Genomic DNA, 19,408 nt, shown 5'->3' with positions numbered 1-19,408 from the left:
AAAGGATGAATGTTTACAAGCTTTTATTGTGCATGAAACATCCCATGTGATCATCTCCATGAACAGCCTTGGGCCAAATTTATCATTTGAGCAGCTCACTGACATCAGTGGCATTACTCGTGCACCAAGGACATACACATTTTTGTAGGCCTTATTTTAGCTTTTCTCAGGAGGGCTAGACCTAGAGCTGACTGCTACAAAAGAAGGCTGAAGAATTCAAAGGAGGAAAGTTTTAGCAACCAAAGAGAAGGTGGTGTTTTTTTGTGTGGGGAGTAGCTGGGAGCCAGAAGACTGCAGTAGTGAGCTGCTTCTTTAGTTAGGAAGGGAAGAAACAGTCTCAGAAGGATGGTAGCTACAGAGTCACTCATGTGAAGTTTGAACAAATAAAGGAGGGTTAAGGACGAAGAGGGAGGAAAAGAGGAGAGTGGTGCTCAGGGTCCTGGTCCAAAAGAATTTGATGTTCAGTCATCCTATGGCCACCTAAAGACAGCACTGTATGGAGAGGAGACTTTTTTCCCCATCTGCATATGTTTTCCTTCAGCCATGGATGTTTTTCTGTTGGCAGAATCTTTTTTCTGGGATATATTTTGTGTCTTGTCATTATTCCATTAATGGCTCTACTCGTATCTCTGAGCTATGGTCAAGAAGGCAAATTTCAGGTCACATAACAATTGCTGTCTGCCGAGCACACAGCTCATTAAAAGACACGAATCCACAAGTTGACACTTGTGATTCAGAAGAGAGCGTATGTTGTTTGGATGACATGTTAGCAGAAACTCATCCCTGCTTCCTTCTTTCTTTCTGGAAGTCAGATCTCCAAAATTCCAAATTTGTAAAATAAAATATTGTGAAACTAGGTGGCATGGGAGGGTGGGAGGTGATGTGAGCATTAGCATGTGCAGAGGATCATGCTGGCAGCACAAGAGGATACTGGGTACAAGTACTTTGGTTTCCTTGCAGCTGAGGATAGGGTCACAGTGCTCCTGAAAATACAGAATTGCTTCAACTTGAGCTCAAAAGGTGCCTTATAAGATATTCTTAAAGACACAGGGGCTGATTTCCATTTTAGAGGGACAATTCTTGTCAAAAGGGATCTTTATATTTAAACCTCAGTCTCATCTTCGTGAAGAGAAAGATTCACTGCCTCTGAGGTGTCACCCATGCTACCTTAATGTTCAAACATTGATACGTGCTGCAACTTCCAAGAAAATCATCCCTTTTTAGCAGGTGGGCAACTGTAGGGGGGCATATGCCCTGTGTGGATGAAGAAAATTGCCTCCCTGCAGGGCTCTTGCTTCTGTCCTTGAAAATGTAGCCACTGATAACCATTGACTCAATAATGGTGGCTGTGTGTCTGATGCAGGTACAATAAGGGGACTGAAAGGAGCATCTTCTGTAAAGAAAGAGAACAAAAGAATCTGATCAGTTTAGGGAGGGGTAATGGGAGTTGCAGTGACTAGAAGCTGCTGAAGAAGGACAGTTGATACAGGCTTCGAAGAAAATACACAGAGGATATTTAACAGGAAGAGAGAGAAATTATACATACCTATTACAGTGTTTTGCATCTCATATTCCCATGGCTCCCCATGAGATTTGCTCTGTCTAGAAGACTTTCCAACTCAGCTCCTTGATCTTGTCCTAATTTTTTAGTTTCATTCCTTGCATTGAAAAATCATCCTGTCATTTGTACGGACATCTCACAGACATGGGCTAAGGCCCATGATTTCAGGAGGGATTTGGGAACTGGAAAATGCAGAAATTATGATGGAACAGAGCTTTTGGGGATCATTCTGACCTCTCACTGAAGTAGAAAATGGTGATTTTCGGTAGGGGGGATGCCACTGGGGAAGCTGAGGCAGCCCAGTGCCCTGAGACACATGTGGCAAGCAGATGGTTTTTTGAGGACTACATGGTGATCTGCAAACCAGAGACTGCTTTCTATTCCCTGAAGGTTTGTGTGGTGAGCGGGAGAATTCTGGCTTCTCCTGTCTGTTCCCTTTAGATATTGGTTATATTACCTGCCCTCAGATCAGCTCTGAAATCTGCAATTGTCATCAGCCACATGTGTGGGACCTTCCCCTCTCCTCAGTGGTACCTGGAGCATCATCTGCTCTGCAGGCTGTACACAGAGACCAAGCTTTGCTAACAGTGGCTGCGACCCTCCTTACCTCCCCTCCAGATCTAGATGAGCCTGTTCTCACCGTCCACCAGACCATCAGCGATGTACGTGGCAGCTTCTACCAGGAGAAGACCGTCTTCCTCCGCTGCACTGTCAACTCCAACCCGCCAGCCCGCTTCATCTGGAAACGGGGAGCCGAGATACTTTCTCACAGTCAGGACAATGGTGTGGACATCTATGAGCCCCTTTACACACAGGTGAAAATAAGCAAACCTCTGCCAAATTGTGTTGAGTGTCTCGCTGATGCAGGGCACTGTAGTGCGTGGTGTTTCCTTCCCTGCATAGATTATGATGCTGGGGAGAGGGTGCAGGCCACTGCAAGGAGTGCTGCCTCCAGAAGGGCTGGTAGATCTTCCTTCTGCATGCAAATTCCCAGGGTACAAGAGGAGCAGAACAGTAGGGGCGAGTGTGGCCTAAGAGGGCCTTTCCCTTGTTATCACTGTCCCTGAGGGCAGTGACACAGCTCCCCTACTGAGGTTATACAGCTGTTGGATGGCTGAGACTAAAATCCAAATAATCCCAAGACTGGATTTCCTCTATCTCCCATCACTGTTTTTGTTTCTTAATTGAGTGCCCTGGCTCCATATGTCAGGGAAGGGCTTCCTGTTTAGCACTGTGAGCAAATGGCAGGCATTTCTCATTACATGAGCTTTTTCTAATGGCCACAAGTAATGGGGAGCCAAACTGCCTGGGCACTTCCTGACTGTTGTCCTGGGACAAGGTATCCACATCTTTTCTCCTTCTCCTGCTTGCCTGTGTTGGACTTGCTCTGCACAACCGGGTTTCCCCAGTAAAAACCACTTTCTTCACAGTAATTAGCCTGCCAATGCAATGGGAGATGGAAGGGAACTTTTCTTTTGCTGAGGCACTCTGGGCATGTTATCCTAAGATGAGCTTGGGATCTGAATGTCCTTTAGATGCTAATCAGCCCCAGTACTTCCAGCAAGGCTGCCAGGGAGCACATGGCAGGGATGGGTGAGAAGGGAGGGCTGAAAGGGCAGCTCCCCAGGGCACCTGTTTCATCCCAAGCACCTTCCTGCATTCCCAACGCTGGGGAAAGAGCACATTCTGGCTGATTTTGATTTCTGAGCAATGCCCCAGGCAACCTTTAAGTTAATGTAGTCATGTTCATATTTTATTGAAACACACCATCTCTGTAGGTCATGGAAATGGGCATCCAAATGGAAATATTCAGGGGGATGAGGCGGGAGGAGAGAGCTGCAGGTTAGTGGCAGATTTGCAGAAACACTGTAGGTCAGTGCTGCTGTTTGGCCCTGAAGACAGCTTTGTCTGTGTGCCTGTATGTGGCTCCCAACTAGGACATCCCTGGCCTTGGAGGAAGCCACCATGGCCTCTTCCAGTTTTCACTAGGCTCAGTGTAATTAGCAGGAGGTGTTGCCCAATGAGAGGATATCTTAGGACTTGGGATATTTTCTCTAGCTAAGTAAGGCATCTGGCAAAAATTCACCGTGTTGCAGCATTAATGTTTAAATGACCCAGCGTGCTGCAGCTCCTGTCAGGCAATGCTCCCGACACGATGGGTCATTCCCAGCTCTGAAACAGGGTGTTGGGCTGCTGTGCTCAGACAGGCATGCCTTTAGAGTCCTTGCCTTATCACCAGCATAAGCCTGTAAGTTTGGGTTGGTAAGAGATGAAGTTAACAAAAACACACCTCTGCAACTGCAACACTGCTGGAAGGGGAAAATCTTGCTGGAATGTTTAACAAAGTACCCTTCACTGGAGTTTGCAGTGTTGTCTTAGAGAGGAACCTTTATCCAGTGTCAAGTTTGAATAGACCTTTACATTAAAAACAAGGTGAAGACTTCACTGTTTAAGCTTTTTAGAACTTACTTACACTGAGAGTTTATACACACATGCCTAAATTTGCTAATCAATAAACAGGGTGCATATGACCTGTAAGTATGTAGATGATGTGCGTATCATAAATGCCATAACTTATGCCATAATTTGTGTGGCATAGCAGCAATTCTCAGGAGACAGGACTTTCCTAGGGTTATTGGTATCCTAGGTTTTATCATTTTAATTTACTCACTTCACATCCTTGTTCTCTGCATATTACCATTCCTGAGCTCATTGTCCAGTCCCTTGGGGTTGTCCTCAGGAGGATTTGTCATGCTGACACCTCCTCACGCTTGTGGGGAGTTACGGAATGATTTCTCCATAAGAGATTTGACAAACACAAGGGGAGCACAACAGCAACAAGCTGTCAGCACAAGACGAGTTGCAGGGTGTGCAAACCATAGGATGATTCTCAGAGCTTTCTATGTTCCATAAATAAAAGTCTACAGATCGTGTCTATTGTTAATGTAACAACTTGATTCTGTTTCTATAACAAGCCAGTAACTAATGGAGTGCAGGCAGTGATTGTATTTGTTACCTTAGAATGAGAAAAGGCTATCAAAGTCTCTGCAGTCACTCTGGATTTACATCAGCATAAATGAGATTAGAATCCGGAGAAGAAGGATCAGAAAGTTTTGGAAGTTCTTTGAGTATTTCTCTGATTTTTTTTTTCCTCCCATACTGCAGATTTCTAGAGCATAACTGTTGAACTTGTCAATTTAGGCCAGTATTAATGCCTCAATCTGCTCTGATTTACTTCGATTTGGGGATGTTGAGTCCCCAGTGACTTCCTTTGGGTTCCTACTGATATCTCGGAGTTAGATCTCAGGATCTGTTCTGGGATGGTTAAGGTTTGTCATGTTCTACAAGATGTTTCTGGCAGTAGTTGATGAGAAATTATGCCCAGACCTGTTTGGCAATGCTTTCAGGTCATGCCAGTCAGTTAATGGCTGTTTTGTGAAACCCTGAAGGTGAAATGACCACTGCAAACATTTTGTGTCTCCTTTATATAGAGCCAGGAGAGCCTTGAAATCTGCACAGTTCCCTAAGGTTTTCCTGGCAGCTGTTGGTAATCTGTAAACTTTGGGACAGTATATAGGCTTGGAATGATGATCTGTGCTTTGGACACTTGTGTCCTTTTTTGGTCCTATTTTTCCCAAATCCCAGGGTGAAACCAAAGTCCTGAAGCTGAAGAACCTTCGACCCCAGGATTACGCCAGCTACACGTGCCAGGTGTCTGTCCGCAATGTCTGCAGTATCCCTGACAAATCCATCACCTTCCAGCTCACAAACACCACAGGTAAGAGGGCACATGAGGGGTCCCTGAAGCCCTCTGACCCTTCACCTCCTCAACAGCCATTACTCCTCCAGGAGGATAAGACAGTACTCTGTCCAGGGCCTGCAGCACTTTGACCTCATTTACTGCTGGTGGCTGCTGGGATTACAGATCCTTCACATGCAAGTCTTGTGGCCAGGGCTGCTCTAGTTTCTTGTAGCACTGCGTGTAGCCACTGCCTTGCCCTGGCCTGCCATGAGATCATTAAAACAGGCTACGTGTAGGTGTTGAGGCACTATGTAGCTTCTAATTCCTGTGCTACTTTATTTATTTATAATTCTAAGTGACTTTAAAAATAGATTTGATACAGTCTAGAGTGGGGCAGTGCTGCAGGAGTTCTTACAAATAATTCATCCATGTGTGACTCCAGCCTGGTTTGCCAGGCTGTGCTCTAAGCACCTCCCAGGTAACGGGCTCTGCTGGTGCCCATGCTTGTGGAAAGCATACATCTCCAGTGCCTTCCTGATAAATAAATTCTACACTCCTATTCGTACTGGCAGTGCTTGAGGGCACCTCCAGTTGTGAGCAGATTCAGTTTGGTGCCTCTTGCTTGATGTGCAGTAAGTGAACAATAACTGAGTGTCGCATATCAAATACCAGCAAGGACTTGATTGCAGCCTGTCCGTTAAAAAAAACCAAGCCAAAACCATACACACAATAAAAAATCCCCACCTGCAAAGCCCCCATGTGTGTTGAATATTCGCAAATAGTAAGTTAATGTCAGGAAATTGCTTCCAGTCCTAGGTTATTCTATGATCAGAGAGAAAGGCATTGTAGCTGTTTGAATTATTCACCTCTCTAATATAACACAAAGCAGTTTGCGTCCCTTGTGTCATCTTTGTGCAGTGGAAACAGAACTTTTTTTGATGTTGTTAACTGTTGACAGGATATTGTTGATACTGTTTAAATTACGTTTATTGATCTGAGTTGAGTTCCAAGGTGCTGAACAATTGTTGCCTCATTTTATGTAGGAGGAAGAAAAATAATGAGCTTAAGAAAGTGAATTATAGCTAATGTCAGAAAAAAAGTATTCTCTTTGTAGTAAGATCTCTGAACATGCCTCGAACAACTCACCCTATTAGCTGAATTTCTCTTAGGATGAGAGTGTAGCAAATGTTGAAATATTCCCTTTAAAAAACTTCTGTTCATGATGAAGAAAGGGATCTTACACAGCTCTTCTTCCCTGTGTACCTTTACCTTTGAAGAGCTAGAAAATCAAATTTCTCTTCATGTCCACTCCCCCTGCCAGCCCAAGCACAGGGAAACTACTCTTCATTTCAATCCAGCCCCTGTGCTGAATGAATGGGGAAAATGTACTCGATTGTAAGTCAGCGATATGGCTCAATTTACTCCAGCTTCTTAACCACATCTATCTAGGTGTGCTTTTTTTCCCTGTTTTTTAATTATAGATGCATATTTATACATAGTTACATACAGTGGAGCCTGGCACTACAAGCTCAAAGGGGCCATGGAAAATGTGTTCTTAGCAAATTGTATTAAAAGTTGGCAGTGAAAATGAAGCTGGCATTGCAGTGTGAGCAGGGTTTGTGTTAAATAGCACGACTATATTTAACATGAAATATTATATGGGTTACTTGCCCTGTAGGTAGTATTGTGCATAGATGAGGAAATATTTAAATGAAATTCTTTAATTCTCTCCTCTTTTGCCTAGTGTTTTCTGTTCCGCTTGTGCTTTCACAGCTACTCTGGACTTGTCTGTGCCAAGAATCCTGAGCAGCTTCACTCAGGATGCCTTTGCCTTTATAACTGAGATGGGCCCAAAGGGTGCTGAAAAGCTTGGAAGTTTCTCTCTCTTAAATATTTATAATCTAGGCACTACAGATCTTGATGTGAATTGGTGGGTCAGGTCAGCTCAGGCCAGGGGAATCTCCTCAGCTCATTTGTTGTTCTTCAGCTGGCTCCTCAGTGTCCTTTGGGCAGATCATGGTCTCTGGGAAGGAGATAGACTTCTCCCAAACTCTATTCAGCAGCATGGGCCTTGCAGCAGGGAATGGGTTCTTTGTCTGCAACCTTAGTGGGAAGGAGGTTTCCCTGCTCCCTCTCTGTTCTGCTGCTGTTGCCTGGCTCCAGAGCAGCAGGTTGGATCCACAGAGCCACAGAACCAGCTCAGCACCAGGCTGCCATCACCTCCTCCTGCAGGGTCAGCCTGACTTTTCCCCCTTCCTCAATTTCTGCAAAATTAAGCAGCCCAGCTGGTTAATTCTCCTCCAGTTTTACTGCAGCAAATTGGACTTCAAAGGGAATTGAAAGCGATTCTTTGTTTTTAATGGTCCCCTCGCTGCTCGGCAGACTCCGCCAGCAGGTTTTCTGAGCCAAGAACAAAAGGAATTGCCACAGGTTACAAATAAATGAGAATCATCTCCTGCATAACAATGTCTGCAGTCTGTTAACCTTTGTCTGCTGGTGAGAGTGGAGAGTGGTAGCCCACGCAGGCTGCCACAGCAAAGGCTCCATTTTGGGACATGTCATGGGAGCTTGCTTCCTAGAGCGGTGCAGGTGGCAGATTTGCAGTTTCCCTGCCTCGTTCATGCATGCACACACAGCCTGCCATGATGCAGTGCTTGCACCAGCATGCCACCTTTTTAACATGCCCAGAGGTGGGTAAGATGAGTGTGGATCAGATATTCGCATATCCAACCCTAAATCTACAAGAGCCCTAAATCTTAACTAGAGCCTGCAGGGCCTCTAGTCTGTGCTCCCCAACTCTGACACCTTCTCTCTGGACATGGGCTGGTCTCAGGCTTTCTCTGTCTGTGGCAGGGATGGATGGAGATTCCCAGGCAAGATGGTGCACCTGCCAGTTTGTGCACTGTGAACCTGACAGCAGCTCAGTGTCTGAGGGGAGAAACAGCTATTTGGTGCCAGCTACACTGAGTTAGTGACAGGAATGTGTCCTGCCCAACCACAGTGAGTTCAGCTGTTGGGTTTCTGTGCTTCATACTATCTCATGAAACCATCTGGAGCTTGGTGAGGATGTACAAATCCTTCCTTTGCTATTTAATAAGCATTAACCCTTGCACACTATTTACAAGACTCTTGCAAAGAGACCTGCCAAAGTCTCTTTGAGTGCAGGCTGTGGTCTCCTGAAATTCAAAGGCTACAACCACTGGCCTCAAAATGGCCAGTGCAGGTAGCAGAAGAGCCACTTTCTTCCTTAGGCATAGCTGGCCACCTCTGACACAAATAGCATGTGCAGTGGCCAGGGAGGATATTATATTCAGTACACCAAAGCAATATCCCAGCATGGCAGTAGTTGTGCTACTAAATTATGGCGCTGGTGCTGAGGAGAGAAGAGTCCTCCTCGCCTTGTTTGTATGGGCTGTAATTCAGAGATCCAACACAAATCCAGCACAGCTCATTAACACAGGGTCCAGGGAGAGAAGAGGCAGAAATAATGATGCTGTTAAATCAGGCTTCATGAATATGGAACAATGTCTTATTTTGCATTATTATGGCTGTTACTTAAAACATACTCCCTGCTTTTTTGCTGGGGACTGCTACTTTCTCAATTCTGTCTGGATGGAGCCAGTGATAGTGCTCATAGAGGCTTTGAAAGACTTCATGTAATGAAATAGAGAATACAAAGGGAAGGCTTTTGGATCAGTTCCTGGAGGGGGCTGTAGTGAGAGGGGTGCAGAAATAAAATAAAACAAAACAAAAAAACAGGTACCAGGGCATTCAAAGGAGAGGTTGTCTAGACACTTTCATCAGTCTCAGCTCAACTGAATGTGAAGGAGAATTGCTGTGATGGCCCCCAGGTGTACAGAAAAGTGTATTAGACACATGAGGAGGTGAAGGAGGTTATGAGCAGGTTCAGAGCTGCTGTTAATGGTCTGTTAAAGTGCAGAGAGGTCCTGGTCCTCCATATTAGTCTCTGAGCTGCAAGGACTATCTCCCTGGCAAAGCTTTTGCCTCTCAAAGATGTCTGGTTGGGTGTGAGAGATGGAGAGGCGCATCATGGGATAGCTGAGGATAGCTTTTTTTAGTGGTAGACCTTCCCTAAAGCTTGCTTCTTTAGATGGAAACTCTGAGTGAGAGGAGTGATTTGATGCCAGCTGTCCTTGAACACAAGCAGTGGTTAGTTCAAGCAGGCTCCTTTGAGGCTATCCTTTCTCCTTCACCTCTCCATCAAGGCTACAAAGGCTTCCATTGCCCTTATGCCTGGCTGCAGTTGTTTGTGTCAGGAGTCAAGGAACTCCAGGCCTTGGGTTTTTTACTGCCAACTGTTGCCTGTTTGCTACCCCTGTATGTGCAGAGTGGGTTTACTGGGCTTTTCTTCTGACTTGCATCATAAGCCATAGAGAACTTGCACTGAGCACTGATAAAATGTCATAGCTGCTTTGTGCCCCAGTCCTAAGCACTACTGTTTTTTGGGGCAGTGTGAGGTCCTGCCTGCTCTGTTTCCTAGCCATAAAAAAGCAGAATGTTCTCACTCAAAGACATGGTAATGATCATGCTTTAGATTCACAAACACCTCATATTTATAATCAGTTCGTAGATCTTTCCAGCTGTCCCTACTCAAACAAGCCACCAACAAGAACAAATCATAAAAAGTATGAAGCTGTGGCAAGTGGATGGGCCTTCAAGCTCTGCAGTGTCCTTCTTTGTGCTTTTCCAGCCCCACCTGCTCTGAAGCTGTCTGTCAATGAGACTCTGGTGGTCAACCCTGGTGACAACATCACTATGCAGTGTTCTCTGACAGGTGGTGACCCACAGCCAGAAGTGGTTTGGTCCCACTCTCCTGGCCCAATGCCTCCCAATAGCCTTGTGCAAGGAGGCAACCTCACCATCTGGAGGATCCGTGTGGAGGACTCGGGCTACTACAACTGCACGGCCATCAACAATGTGGGGAACCCGGCAAAGAAGATTGTGAACCTGCTGGTGCGCTGTAAGTTGCTGTTTTTCTCTGAGCATGTGTTTTCAGAGAGCAGGGGAATTGCATTCCTCCTGGCTGTTCTTGTACAGCTGAGGGCGAATGTGATATTTAGGAGTAATTAATATTCTGGAGAAGTGCCTGGGCAGGTTTTTGTGCTCCCAGACCAATGGCTGTGCAAGCACCCCTTGCAGCTTCATTCTGGGCTGTAGCATTGTCCTGAATTGGATGGTCCCAGACTGCCAGATGTGAGGCACTTGGGACCTTTTGTGGGAACACAAGCAGGAGAGGGGTTTGGGCAGATTTTGCATGGAAATGTTACCTTCCTGAGGAGAAAATAACAGTTTTCCTGTCCCATGTAAGATACTTTGATAACCCTAACTGGTTTTGCACTTCTGTTCACTTCAGCCATGAAGAATGCCACATTCCAAATCACTCCTGATGTGATCAAAGAGAGTGAGACCATCCAGTTAGGCCAGGACTTGAAGCTCTCATGTCATGTAGATGCTGTCCCCCAGGAGAAGGTTGTCTATTCGTGGTACAAGAATGGAAAACCAGCCAGGTTCTCAGACCGGTTGCTCATCACCCGCAATGACCCCGAGCTCCCACCTGTGACCTGCAGCTTGGAGATTATTGACCTGAGATTCAGTGACTATGGCACCTACCTGTGTGTGGCTACCTTCCAGGGAGCACCCATTCCTGACCTCAGTGTGGAGGTGAACATCTCCTCAGAGACAGGTGAGCCTCTCTCTGGCAGGTGGAGACCCCAGAGGAGTGTTTGGCATCACTTGCTGCCCCACAGCCCCATGCCTCTGGCTATTTTGAAGAACTGCGCATGCCTGTCTTAAATGCTAATAGAGAAAGGTCTTACATCCTCAGGCAAAAACTTGGCTCAGATTGAAGATGTGTAATAGTTACAGCTTCTCTACTTCTCTGTCAGATGTATTATGTACCAAGCACATCTTCATTTATATTTTCTCCCTATGAAAAGTCCAAAGTGCACTCCAGTCAAAGCTACAGAGACAGCTTTACAGTGTGATTGTTCAAACAAACCTGCACACTGTGAAGGAAAGAAGAAGTGGTGGAATTTCAGCAAATTTCAACTGTTCTTTTTTTAGAAGTGAGTAAAAGAGAAAGAAAGCTGCTTTTTCTTCTCTTTGGCATTGTTTATGAGGAATGTACCTTTTTTCAGAGTTGTGTCCAAGATACAAATTCTGTGAGGACTTAATGTTTGCTGGATTGCAAATGCAGTCTGTCTTGGACACTCTCTGTAGGAGTCCCAGTGTTATAAACGCTTCCCCCTTAAATCAGGGTCAGAGCTTCACGCCATGGCTTAGTGAGGACAGGACAAATATGTCAGTGTTTGTCAGTCACTTTGGGGACTAGAATATAGAGTCTCAGGACTGTCTTTCTGTGTCTGGGGAAGTGATGGCTCCAGCTGTGCTCTCCATTGTGTCCATATCATTGTGCTGCCTTTCCAGGACCATGAGGGTACAGCACAAAGAAGCACTGCGTTAGTAATCTGATGGGGGACTGCTCAGGGGAGTCAGCTGCCCACAGATTTTGACCTGCACCTTCACAGAATATTGCTTCTCAGTTCCTGGTTGTGCTGGATCCACAGGCCAGGCTGATCTCACTCTTGATTCTGAATGCTGCTCACTTCAGCTGCCCAGAGAAAAAGTGCAGCAACTACTGTTGATGCTTTGGGAAGCCCTTGTCTCCCATTAGCAATACTGAGGCCAGCCTGCTCCCCATAAGATTGCATCCAGCTCTTGTTGGCAGCCTGGAGACTGAGCCCTGACTGTGCCATGGATCCACTAAACACTGGAGAATGGTCCTTCCTTCTGTGGACAGCCATGGAAGGTAGAATCTCTCCATGCCAGCCAACACCAATCCTGTTATACCAGCAGGGGACAAAACTGGGGGAACTCGCCAATCCTGGTGCAAAATTTGCTCTCCCAAATTTATGTGGCTGATACCACCTGGAACAATTCTTTTTGCCAAGATCACTAGATGGCAGAGTGCAGTTGTGCTTAAGACTCCAAGGGTGGGAGGCTGTGAAGAGCTGGGAGATCCTGGATGATTTCCACCAAGAGGGTTGGCAGTGTCTGTCAGTGCAGGTGTTGGTCCAAGCACCAGCCAGCTGCTACCTTAAAGGAGGTGCATGTGGCGACAGGTTGCCCTGTGACTGTCTGGAGGAGAGTAAGTCCCTTATGCTTGTGTGGATTTGGCCAATGAAAAAGAGAAGGAAGGCAGCCTGGGGCATTTTGAAGCCTCTCTTTGGCAGCCTGGGCCAGCGGGACCCCTTTGTGTCCCAGGGAATGATAACAGCCATACGTGCTGGAGCAGCCTTCCACGCAGTAGCTGAAGCTGTCCAACATGCAACATCCCCACAATCAGCAACGAGCCACCTTCAACATGTGATTCCCATATAAAACACCAGATTTTCCCCAGACCACAGGATCAGAGCAAGAGGACAGAGCAGTGGCTACGTGTTTCCCCACTGAACAAAGCCTGAGCTCATCAGAGTGGCTGCCTCCACCAAGCAGCTCCAAGGAGATATCTTTAATTAAAAAAAAAAATAAAAAATCTTCAAATGCAATTTACAACTTTACCTGTGGAGAAAATTGCTGCTCGCCAGGTGAGCAGCTGCCTGCAGCGTCAGCACTGAAAGTGCTGCCATCCTTTCACACTGTGCAGGACAGGGTGTGATGAGATTCCCAGCCCACAGGACACCTGCAAATTGAAAATGTGGCCTCCCTGTTGTATAGGGAGGTCACTGCAGAGGGAGATTAGGCTGGATCCATCCTAAATTTGTTCATAAAGAGCTGCAGGCTGTAACATGTACAATTACCATAGCACACTCTCCTTTGCTTGAGCTGAATTGAGCTAATGTTGGTCAGACCAGCTTGTTACAGCTTCTCAAGTCCTATATTTTGATTTAAATGGAAACGAAGTACATGGCCCTTTCATTTATGGAAGTGTCAATCCAAGTCTTGTCATTGTCAGCAGAAAGGGCTGAAAAAGGAGCTTTCAGAAAAGATTGTGGCCATATTTACTTCAGCTGAACTGTTGGCTCTTACGTCTAACACAAATAAATTGTCAACATTACATGTGGTTTAGCACAAAAATCCCCTTCCTGGGTTCTTGGTGGAATTGGAGATGTGAACAGCAAACCTCTTCCCACTGACATCTCTGTACCCTGTATTCACTGGATTTCTTTTAAGCTTTGTTTATCAGTAAAGTTTTGGTTGTCAGTTGATAGCTGGATATTTCTTTGAGTGTTACTGTGCCTTCACCTCTAGCCTCAGCTTGGCAGAAATTCTGCTGGGTGAGCTCTTCCCAGCCTCGAAGGGGTGCCAGGAGTGATTGTTGCTAGGACCCATCTCTGACTCAGATGAGCCAGAGGTTTATTATGTGAGAAATTCACAGTGCATTCGCCAATAAAAGCAAAATAAATAATAAAAGTAAAATATGCAATTAAAGTAAGATATGCAATAAAAGTAAAATAAGCAAAGATACTAAACAGTGCTGACTCCTTGCTGTGGTTTAGGAACAAACACGGATCTTGGACCTCTGAGAAGGCTGGAGGGGGAACTACAAGCACTTATCCTTAAAGTCTTAGGTTTAGTCTGGCTTGAGTAGGGTGTCTGGATACGTTGGCAGATATAACTTCTATTTTTAGTCAAAAAACTGGTGTTCCGCTTGAGAAATTCACTGACCAGAAATTGAGAAATGGATCATAGAGGCTTTTGCCTTTGTGTTCCTTGATGCTATCCCTGCAGCTGGATAGCATTTTGCAAATTAAGGGGTGGGAGCCTGGAGTCTGCCCCAATAGAACTGGCCCTTGCCACTGATATTGGGACACACTGTTGGAAAGGTTGGAATCCTCCTTGGTACCCTGAAGCTCCAGACCCTGTAGGATAAGATGCGTGAACAATGTGTTCGTAGAGGGGTTACAGTGTGTCAGGTGGAAACCTCTGGACTTCAAGGCTGTTGGTGTGACTCAGTCAGAAGTATCTGAAGAATATTCCTTGCTTGCTGAAAACCCAGTGTAAAATGATTCCCTTCTTGTCTCTCTTTTAGTGCCACCAACCATCAGTGTCCCTAAGGGTCAGTCCACCATCACTGTGCGGGAAGGCTCCAGGGCCGAGCTGCAGTGCGAGGTTCGAGGGAAGCCAAAGCCACCCATCATCTGGTCCCGGGTGGATAAGGAAACCCCCATGCCTTCAGGGACAGTGACAATGGAGACATACGACGGGAAGCTGCACCTGGAGAGTGTGAGCCGAGAAATGAGCGGGACCTATAAGTGTCAGACAGCCAGGTACAATGGATTTAACATCAGACCCCGGGAAGCCCTGGTGCAGCTGAACGTGCAGTGTGAGTACAATACAGTGCTGGAGTGCCTGCCTGCATGCCTGTGTACACAAAAGCCCGGGGGCTAGGCAGGGTTGACCTTTCTTACTGGGCTGAGCAGACACATCTCTTTTGTCTGGGGACCTTTGAACAGTTTATATTTAACTGGTCAGGCTAGGCAAGGCTAAGGGCAGGGCACCATACAGCAAGCATAGAGCAAGTGGGAGAGGTGTTGTGCGTATTTGTGTACAATGGTTTCTATTGCTGTGTCAGGGGATGAGTGCAGCTTTACCAGGTGTGTTTATGTGTGTTATATGCGTGCTAAATACCTTCGGGATATGTTAGGAAGTTTGTAAAGTCAGGTACTGAAAAGGTAGAAAACTTAATGTTATTTAGACCATTTCCACACCACAATGCTTTCTTCAACTTAGTTACCCCTGGATATGCCTGAATCATTTTCCCTGAAGAGCAGTGATAGCTAGACCTAACATGAAATATATACTCCCAAATGGTTTTCATGCAGCCAGGCTGCGAGTAACAGGAGACCGATTCTTAGCAGGTGTGTGGGGTGATTTTGGCTATGAGTGGTTCTCCCAGCCCCACTTGAAGGCAATATTTATTCACAGAGGGTGGGATGCTTCATTGGGTGATACCTCCATCGTTTCCCTGCAGTGGTTTCTCCCTCCAGAGGAGTGACTGCTCAGCTCCCACAGCCATTGAGGTGTGTTTTGACATGCAGCAGTCTGTGCTCTCTCTCTTACAAGACTTCAAATCAGACTGGGGGAAGGCAGCCAGATAAAATGCTTTGGCTCTTCGTGCAGATCTCATCCCATTAGTACGGTGCGATTGTTGAACACTGGCAGAGTACTCTGAGCAGCACAGATCTGACAGGTGTGGGGCGGGCAGGGAACAGGTTAATTTACACCTGGGCATGCTGCTGTGGGCTGTGACTGACGAGCCTCCACACACAGCACAGCAGCACTCATTAGACATGCTGCCACACTTCTCCCAGGCTCACTCCTCAGGAATAAGAGAAGTGAGACCAGAGCAAACAACCTGGCTGAAACCAACCAGACAAACTGCTCACAGATGTGAGCTGCTGGGAGGACAGCAATAACAGAGGTGTGTGAAATCCTCCAGGCACTTTGAGTATTTGAAGAACCCCTTTTAAAATTATCTCTGTCTATTCAGGAGCATGGCAGGCTTAGATTACAGGATGAGATAGGGAAATGTGTGAAGATTTCCAGGCAGGTAAGTATGTGTGGAGAAGCTTCTCTTAGGCAGGGTAAAAATGTGTGTTGGTTTGAGTTGTTCAGGAAGGCAGCCTGGTTCAGTCATATAGGACTTGGAGGGACGTGGCAGGGAAGGTAACTCTAGGTCACATCAAGAGACGATGAGAGATACAGCAAAATTTCACTTGGGAGCAAAGACCATCATCAGACCTGCTGGTGTCCCTGGTTTGGTGTTGCTGTTTGAAATCTGTGTGTTTGAAATCTGTGTGGGCCTCACTTGACCCTCACTGCCCCTGCAGAGGGAGCAGCACTGCTGAACTTGGGATGAATTCAGTCTTACTAGGTGGCCTGGAGGGGGATCACAGACCTAAATCTTGGGCTGAAGGGGAAGGACTGATTCCCCACACAAGAAAGATGGTAAGGTGCAAGCTGGAATCTGTCTGGGGTGGAGACTATGATGTGACCCTCAAGAAAGCAAAGATGTGATGAACTTCTGTGTAAAGAGTAGCTGAACATCCTCTTCCTGTAGCTCTTCCCATGGCAATGCTTTGTTGTGATTTTGCCCAAGTAATGGTCATGTACTCCATGTGCCAGCCCATCCAAACAGCCCTTTAGAGCCTTGTTCATCAGTTCTGTGTACCCTTAGTAAAAGCTGGGTGCATACTGAGTGTCTGTATACCTGAACTGTCTCCTGCCTGGAAAACCTGGAAGGACTTTATGGTGGCATTGCCTGTTCTGTGCCTCAGCAGGCAGCTTTGGTTTCAGTGCTCAAATGCTCCTTCCATTAGTAGAAACTGAAAAAAAAAGGCAATGCAAACCAAGAAAGTAGGGCAAGAATTGCCCTCATCTCTTTTACAGCCTCCTCCCTTTCCCTTCATGCAGAAAACAGACGCAGAAACAACACAGTCCCTGTTTATACCTCTGCTCCTTGTTCATGCTGCTGGAAGGATGTGGGTGCTGCTGTGGTTAATTGAAACACAGCTTTCCAGCGTGGGCAGCTCATTAGTTCGCTGGCTTGCTCTGGAATTCTCATCTCGTTGGAAATGGGGATCGTGTGGCTCCTGCTGCCTCCGTGATGAGCGCTTGTCTCCCCTGGCCCGGCCGGCGCGTCCCGTCGGAGCGGCGCTCCGGAGGGTGCGCATCCAGAGGGCTGCGCGTGTGTGCGCATCCAGGCCGCCTGTTTGCGCGGCCCTGGGAGCGCCTCCGGAGCCGCCTGGCTCCGGGGACCGGCGCATTCCGGATGGTAATGTGGCTGTTTCTCTGATTTGCTCCAAAGGTAAAGTTGCAAAATCAATACAGCAGATCTGATTAGATGTCAGAACCTGTTTCTGTGTTTTCCCCGTTCCCTTGGTTTTCCCCCTTCATCCTCATGCGTGTAGTGCCGTATTGTAACAAACTAGTCCAGAAATAAGCTTTTCCAACTGCACTGCAATAGTGGAAAGAGGATAAGAAGACAAAAAGAACAAGTCAGCTGTCAAAAAAAGAGTGTTTGGACTTTTTACTGTTTTTTGTATTTAGAAAGTGGAAAAGGTTGCTTTTCTTTTTGTATTTAGAAAGCAAAAGAAATCGCTTTTCTTTTAGCTTATGAGCTAAAATTGTCTATCATCAGCTCTCTGAGAGGATGGATGATCTGTTCCCTGGACTTCTTGGTCTGTAGTGTAGAGCTTTGAAAGACTAATAAGTTTATGAAAGTCTGTGCATCCTTGTATCTCTGTGTTTAAGATGAGGAAGTGTTGTATAATGGTTAGAGCGAGAGACTGGGCTTGTCAGAACTCCTGGGAATCTACACTTGGATTAGTATTGTCTTGTCATTTTTTCCTGTATCTTCAAAACCGGAATAAAACTGACCCATCTCATCAAGGATTTGTGGAGTATAATAAACATAACACTTTGAAGTCTTGAAATAAAAATATTAATGGAGTGGCAGAGTGTTGTTAATAATATCAATACTATCACTGATGCTGTTATGAAGGCTGTTTTTCAGGACCAAGTACCTGAGCAGAAAAATGAATCCTCTGCAGAGGTGTGTTTAAAATCAGGGCTGGGCCACTCTGTGTGGGGGAACTAGTCAAAGGCTGTGAAACACACACTGAGCTTGAAAATGGGTAGCAGTCGGGGTTTCAGAACACAGTGCTGTCATTTGAGCTGATATGTATGAGAATAGGAAAGAAAGCACGCTTGTGTGAGAAGGATGCTACTTAGATACTAATTTAGCATGTATGTAATAAAGAATTGAAAGATGTGTATTAGCCATGTAAACCTTAAAGACTGGTCAAAACAGTATTTCCAGGAATTACAAAGGTTAGTAGTGACTCTAAGCTCTGGTTGTTGCTAGAGGTAGCCCTTGAGATGACTGCCTTACCATGGTGAATATGACATTTGCTCTGTTAGAGCCTCATAAAACAGTACGGTGAAAATTGCAATCCTAGTACATTTTCCTGCTTGAATAATATTATGTCAGCTCTGATGCTTTGAACAACATCTCATAAACTACTTTCCAGCTCCGTCCAAGTCCAGCTCAACCCTGCACTCCTCATCCCACCTGATCATACATCTACTCCCATATTTTCCTGCAGATGGGTTTATCCTCCTTCACAGCACTCATTACTTGCTATCTCAGGCCCACACTTGACCATCTGAATGGCTTCTCCCTCTTTGGATAACCATCAAAACCTGGTAGAAGAGCCCCTGTGTCCTCTGTTGAGTTGTTAACTAGTTCACCAAGCTCTGAAGATGAGATAAGCAGATTTTTGCTGCTGCCATTTTTGTTTTTGGCAGAAGTTTTGGTGTCTCTGAGTGCCCAGGGAAAGAAGAGTAGGAGGAAAAGGGGAATAGTTATATAGATAGTGCTGACTTTGGTTTTGGTAGTCAAGTCTGGAAGTTGGCCCTGTTTCCCATGTTAGGATCACACAGCAGATGAAGTCTTTTGCAGGAAGTATGATTAGAAAAGGAGTTAACCTGTGTATCTCCTTCCAATAACATGGCCTGTGAATTTTTCCTCTTCTGGATCTAAAATAATAGCCCACAATCATATGTGGGATTTCCAAAGGATTACACTTACTGTCCTTAGATAAAGTTCTGCCACATTAGGCAGCTGGTGGCTTATTGTGCTTTGTCTTCAAAGCATAGTGAATGTCAGGTGTAATCAGGAAAGCAGACTGGCATTTGCTTTGGAGGCATGGTTAACAGGACTTTAGGAGCCATCTATAGTCCTAGACACAGGCATTGCTATAGGGCTGGTGACTAGCAGGTCTGGCACTGCCCTGACCTGAAAAACTGCCAGAACACGTCCTGCTGGGGCATCTGTTGCCATTGTCACTTTAACTAATGCTCAGGTGGGCACAGATATGTTTTCCTATTCAAGCTCACACACTGGCAAATGTTATTCCTGGTCACACACTGTTGACTCATTCCTCTTTAAAATCCTGCTGAACCCATTGGCAGTGCTGTACATCAGGCAGGCGATAGTCAGCATCAATTTCCCCTGTTATCTGTGTAGCAAACACAAGAGCGGGGAGCAGGGGAGGGGGTGATACTGTAAATAAGTAAGA

At 45.9% G+C, this 19,408-nt stretch overlaps 1 protein-coding gene across 1 annotated transcript in view; it reads left to right on the top strand.

The window, feature by feature from the left end:
- MDGA1 (MAM domain containing glycosylphosphatidylinositol anchor 1) overlaps positions 1-19,408 on the top strand; it is a 139,015-nt gene that overhangs the window by 53,127 nt on the left and 66,480 nt on the right. The window contains 5 exon segments of the mRNA XM_066314371.1: positions 2,180-2,376; positions 5,207-5,339; positions 10,015-10,284; positions 10,678-11,007; positions 14,356-14,649. Coding sequence (XP_066170468.1) covers positions 2,180-2,376; positions 5,207-5,339; positions 10,015-10,284; positions 10,678-11,007; positions 14,356-14,649 — 1,224 coding nt within the window.

Source organism: Sylvia atricapilla, chromosome 3 (assembly GCF_009819655.1).
Source record: "Sylvia atricapilla isolate bSylAtr1 chromosome 3, bSylAtr1.pri, whole genome shotgun sequence".
Taxonomy (NCBI): Eukaryota; Metazoa; Chordata; class Aves; order Passeriformes; family Sylviidae; genus Sylvia; species Sylvia atricapilla.
This window is presented reverse-complemented; position numbering and strand designations above follow the sequence as displayed.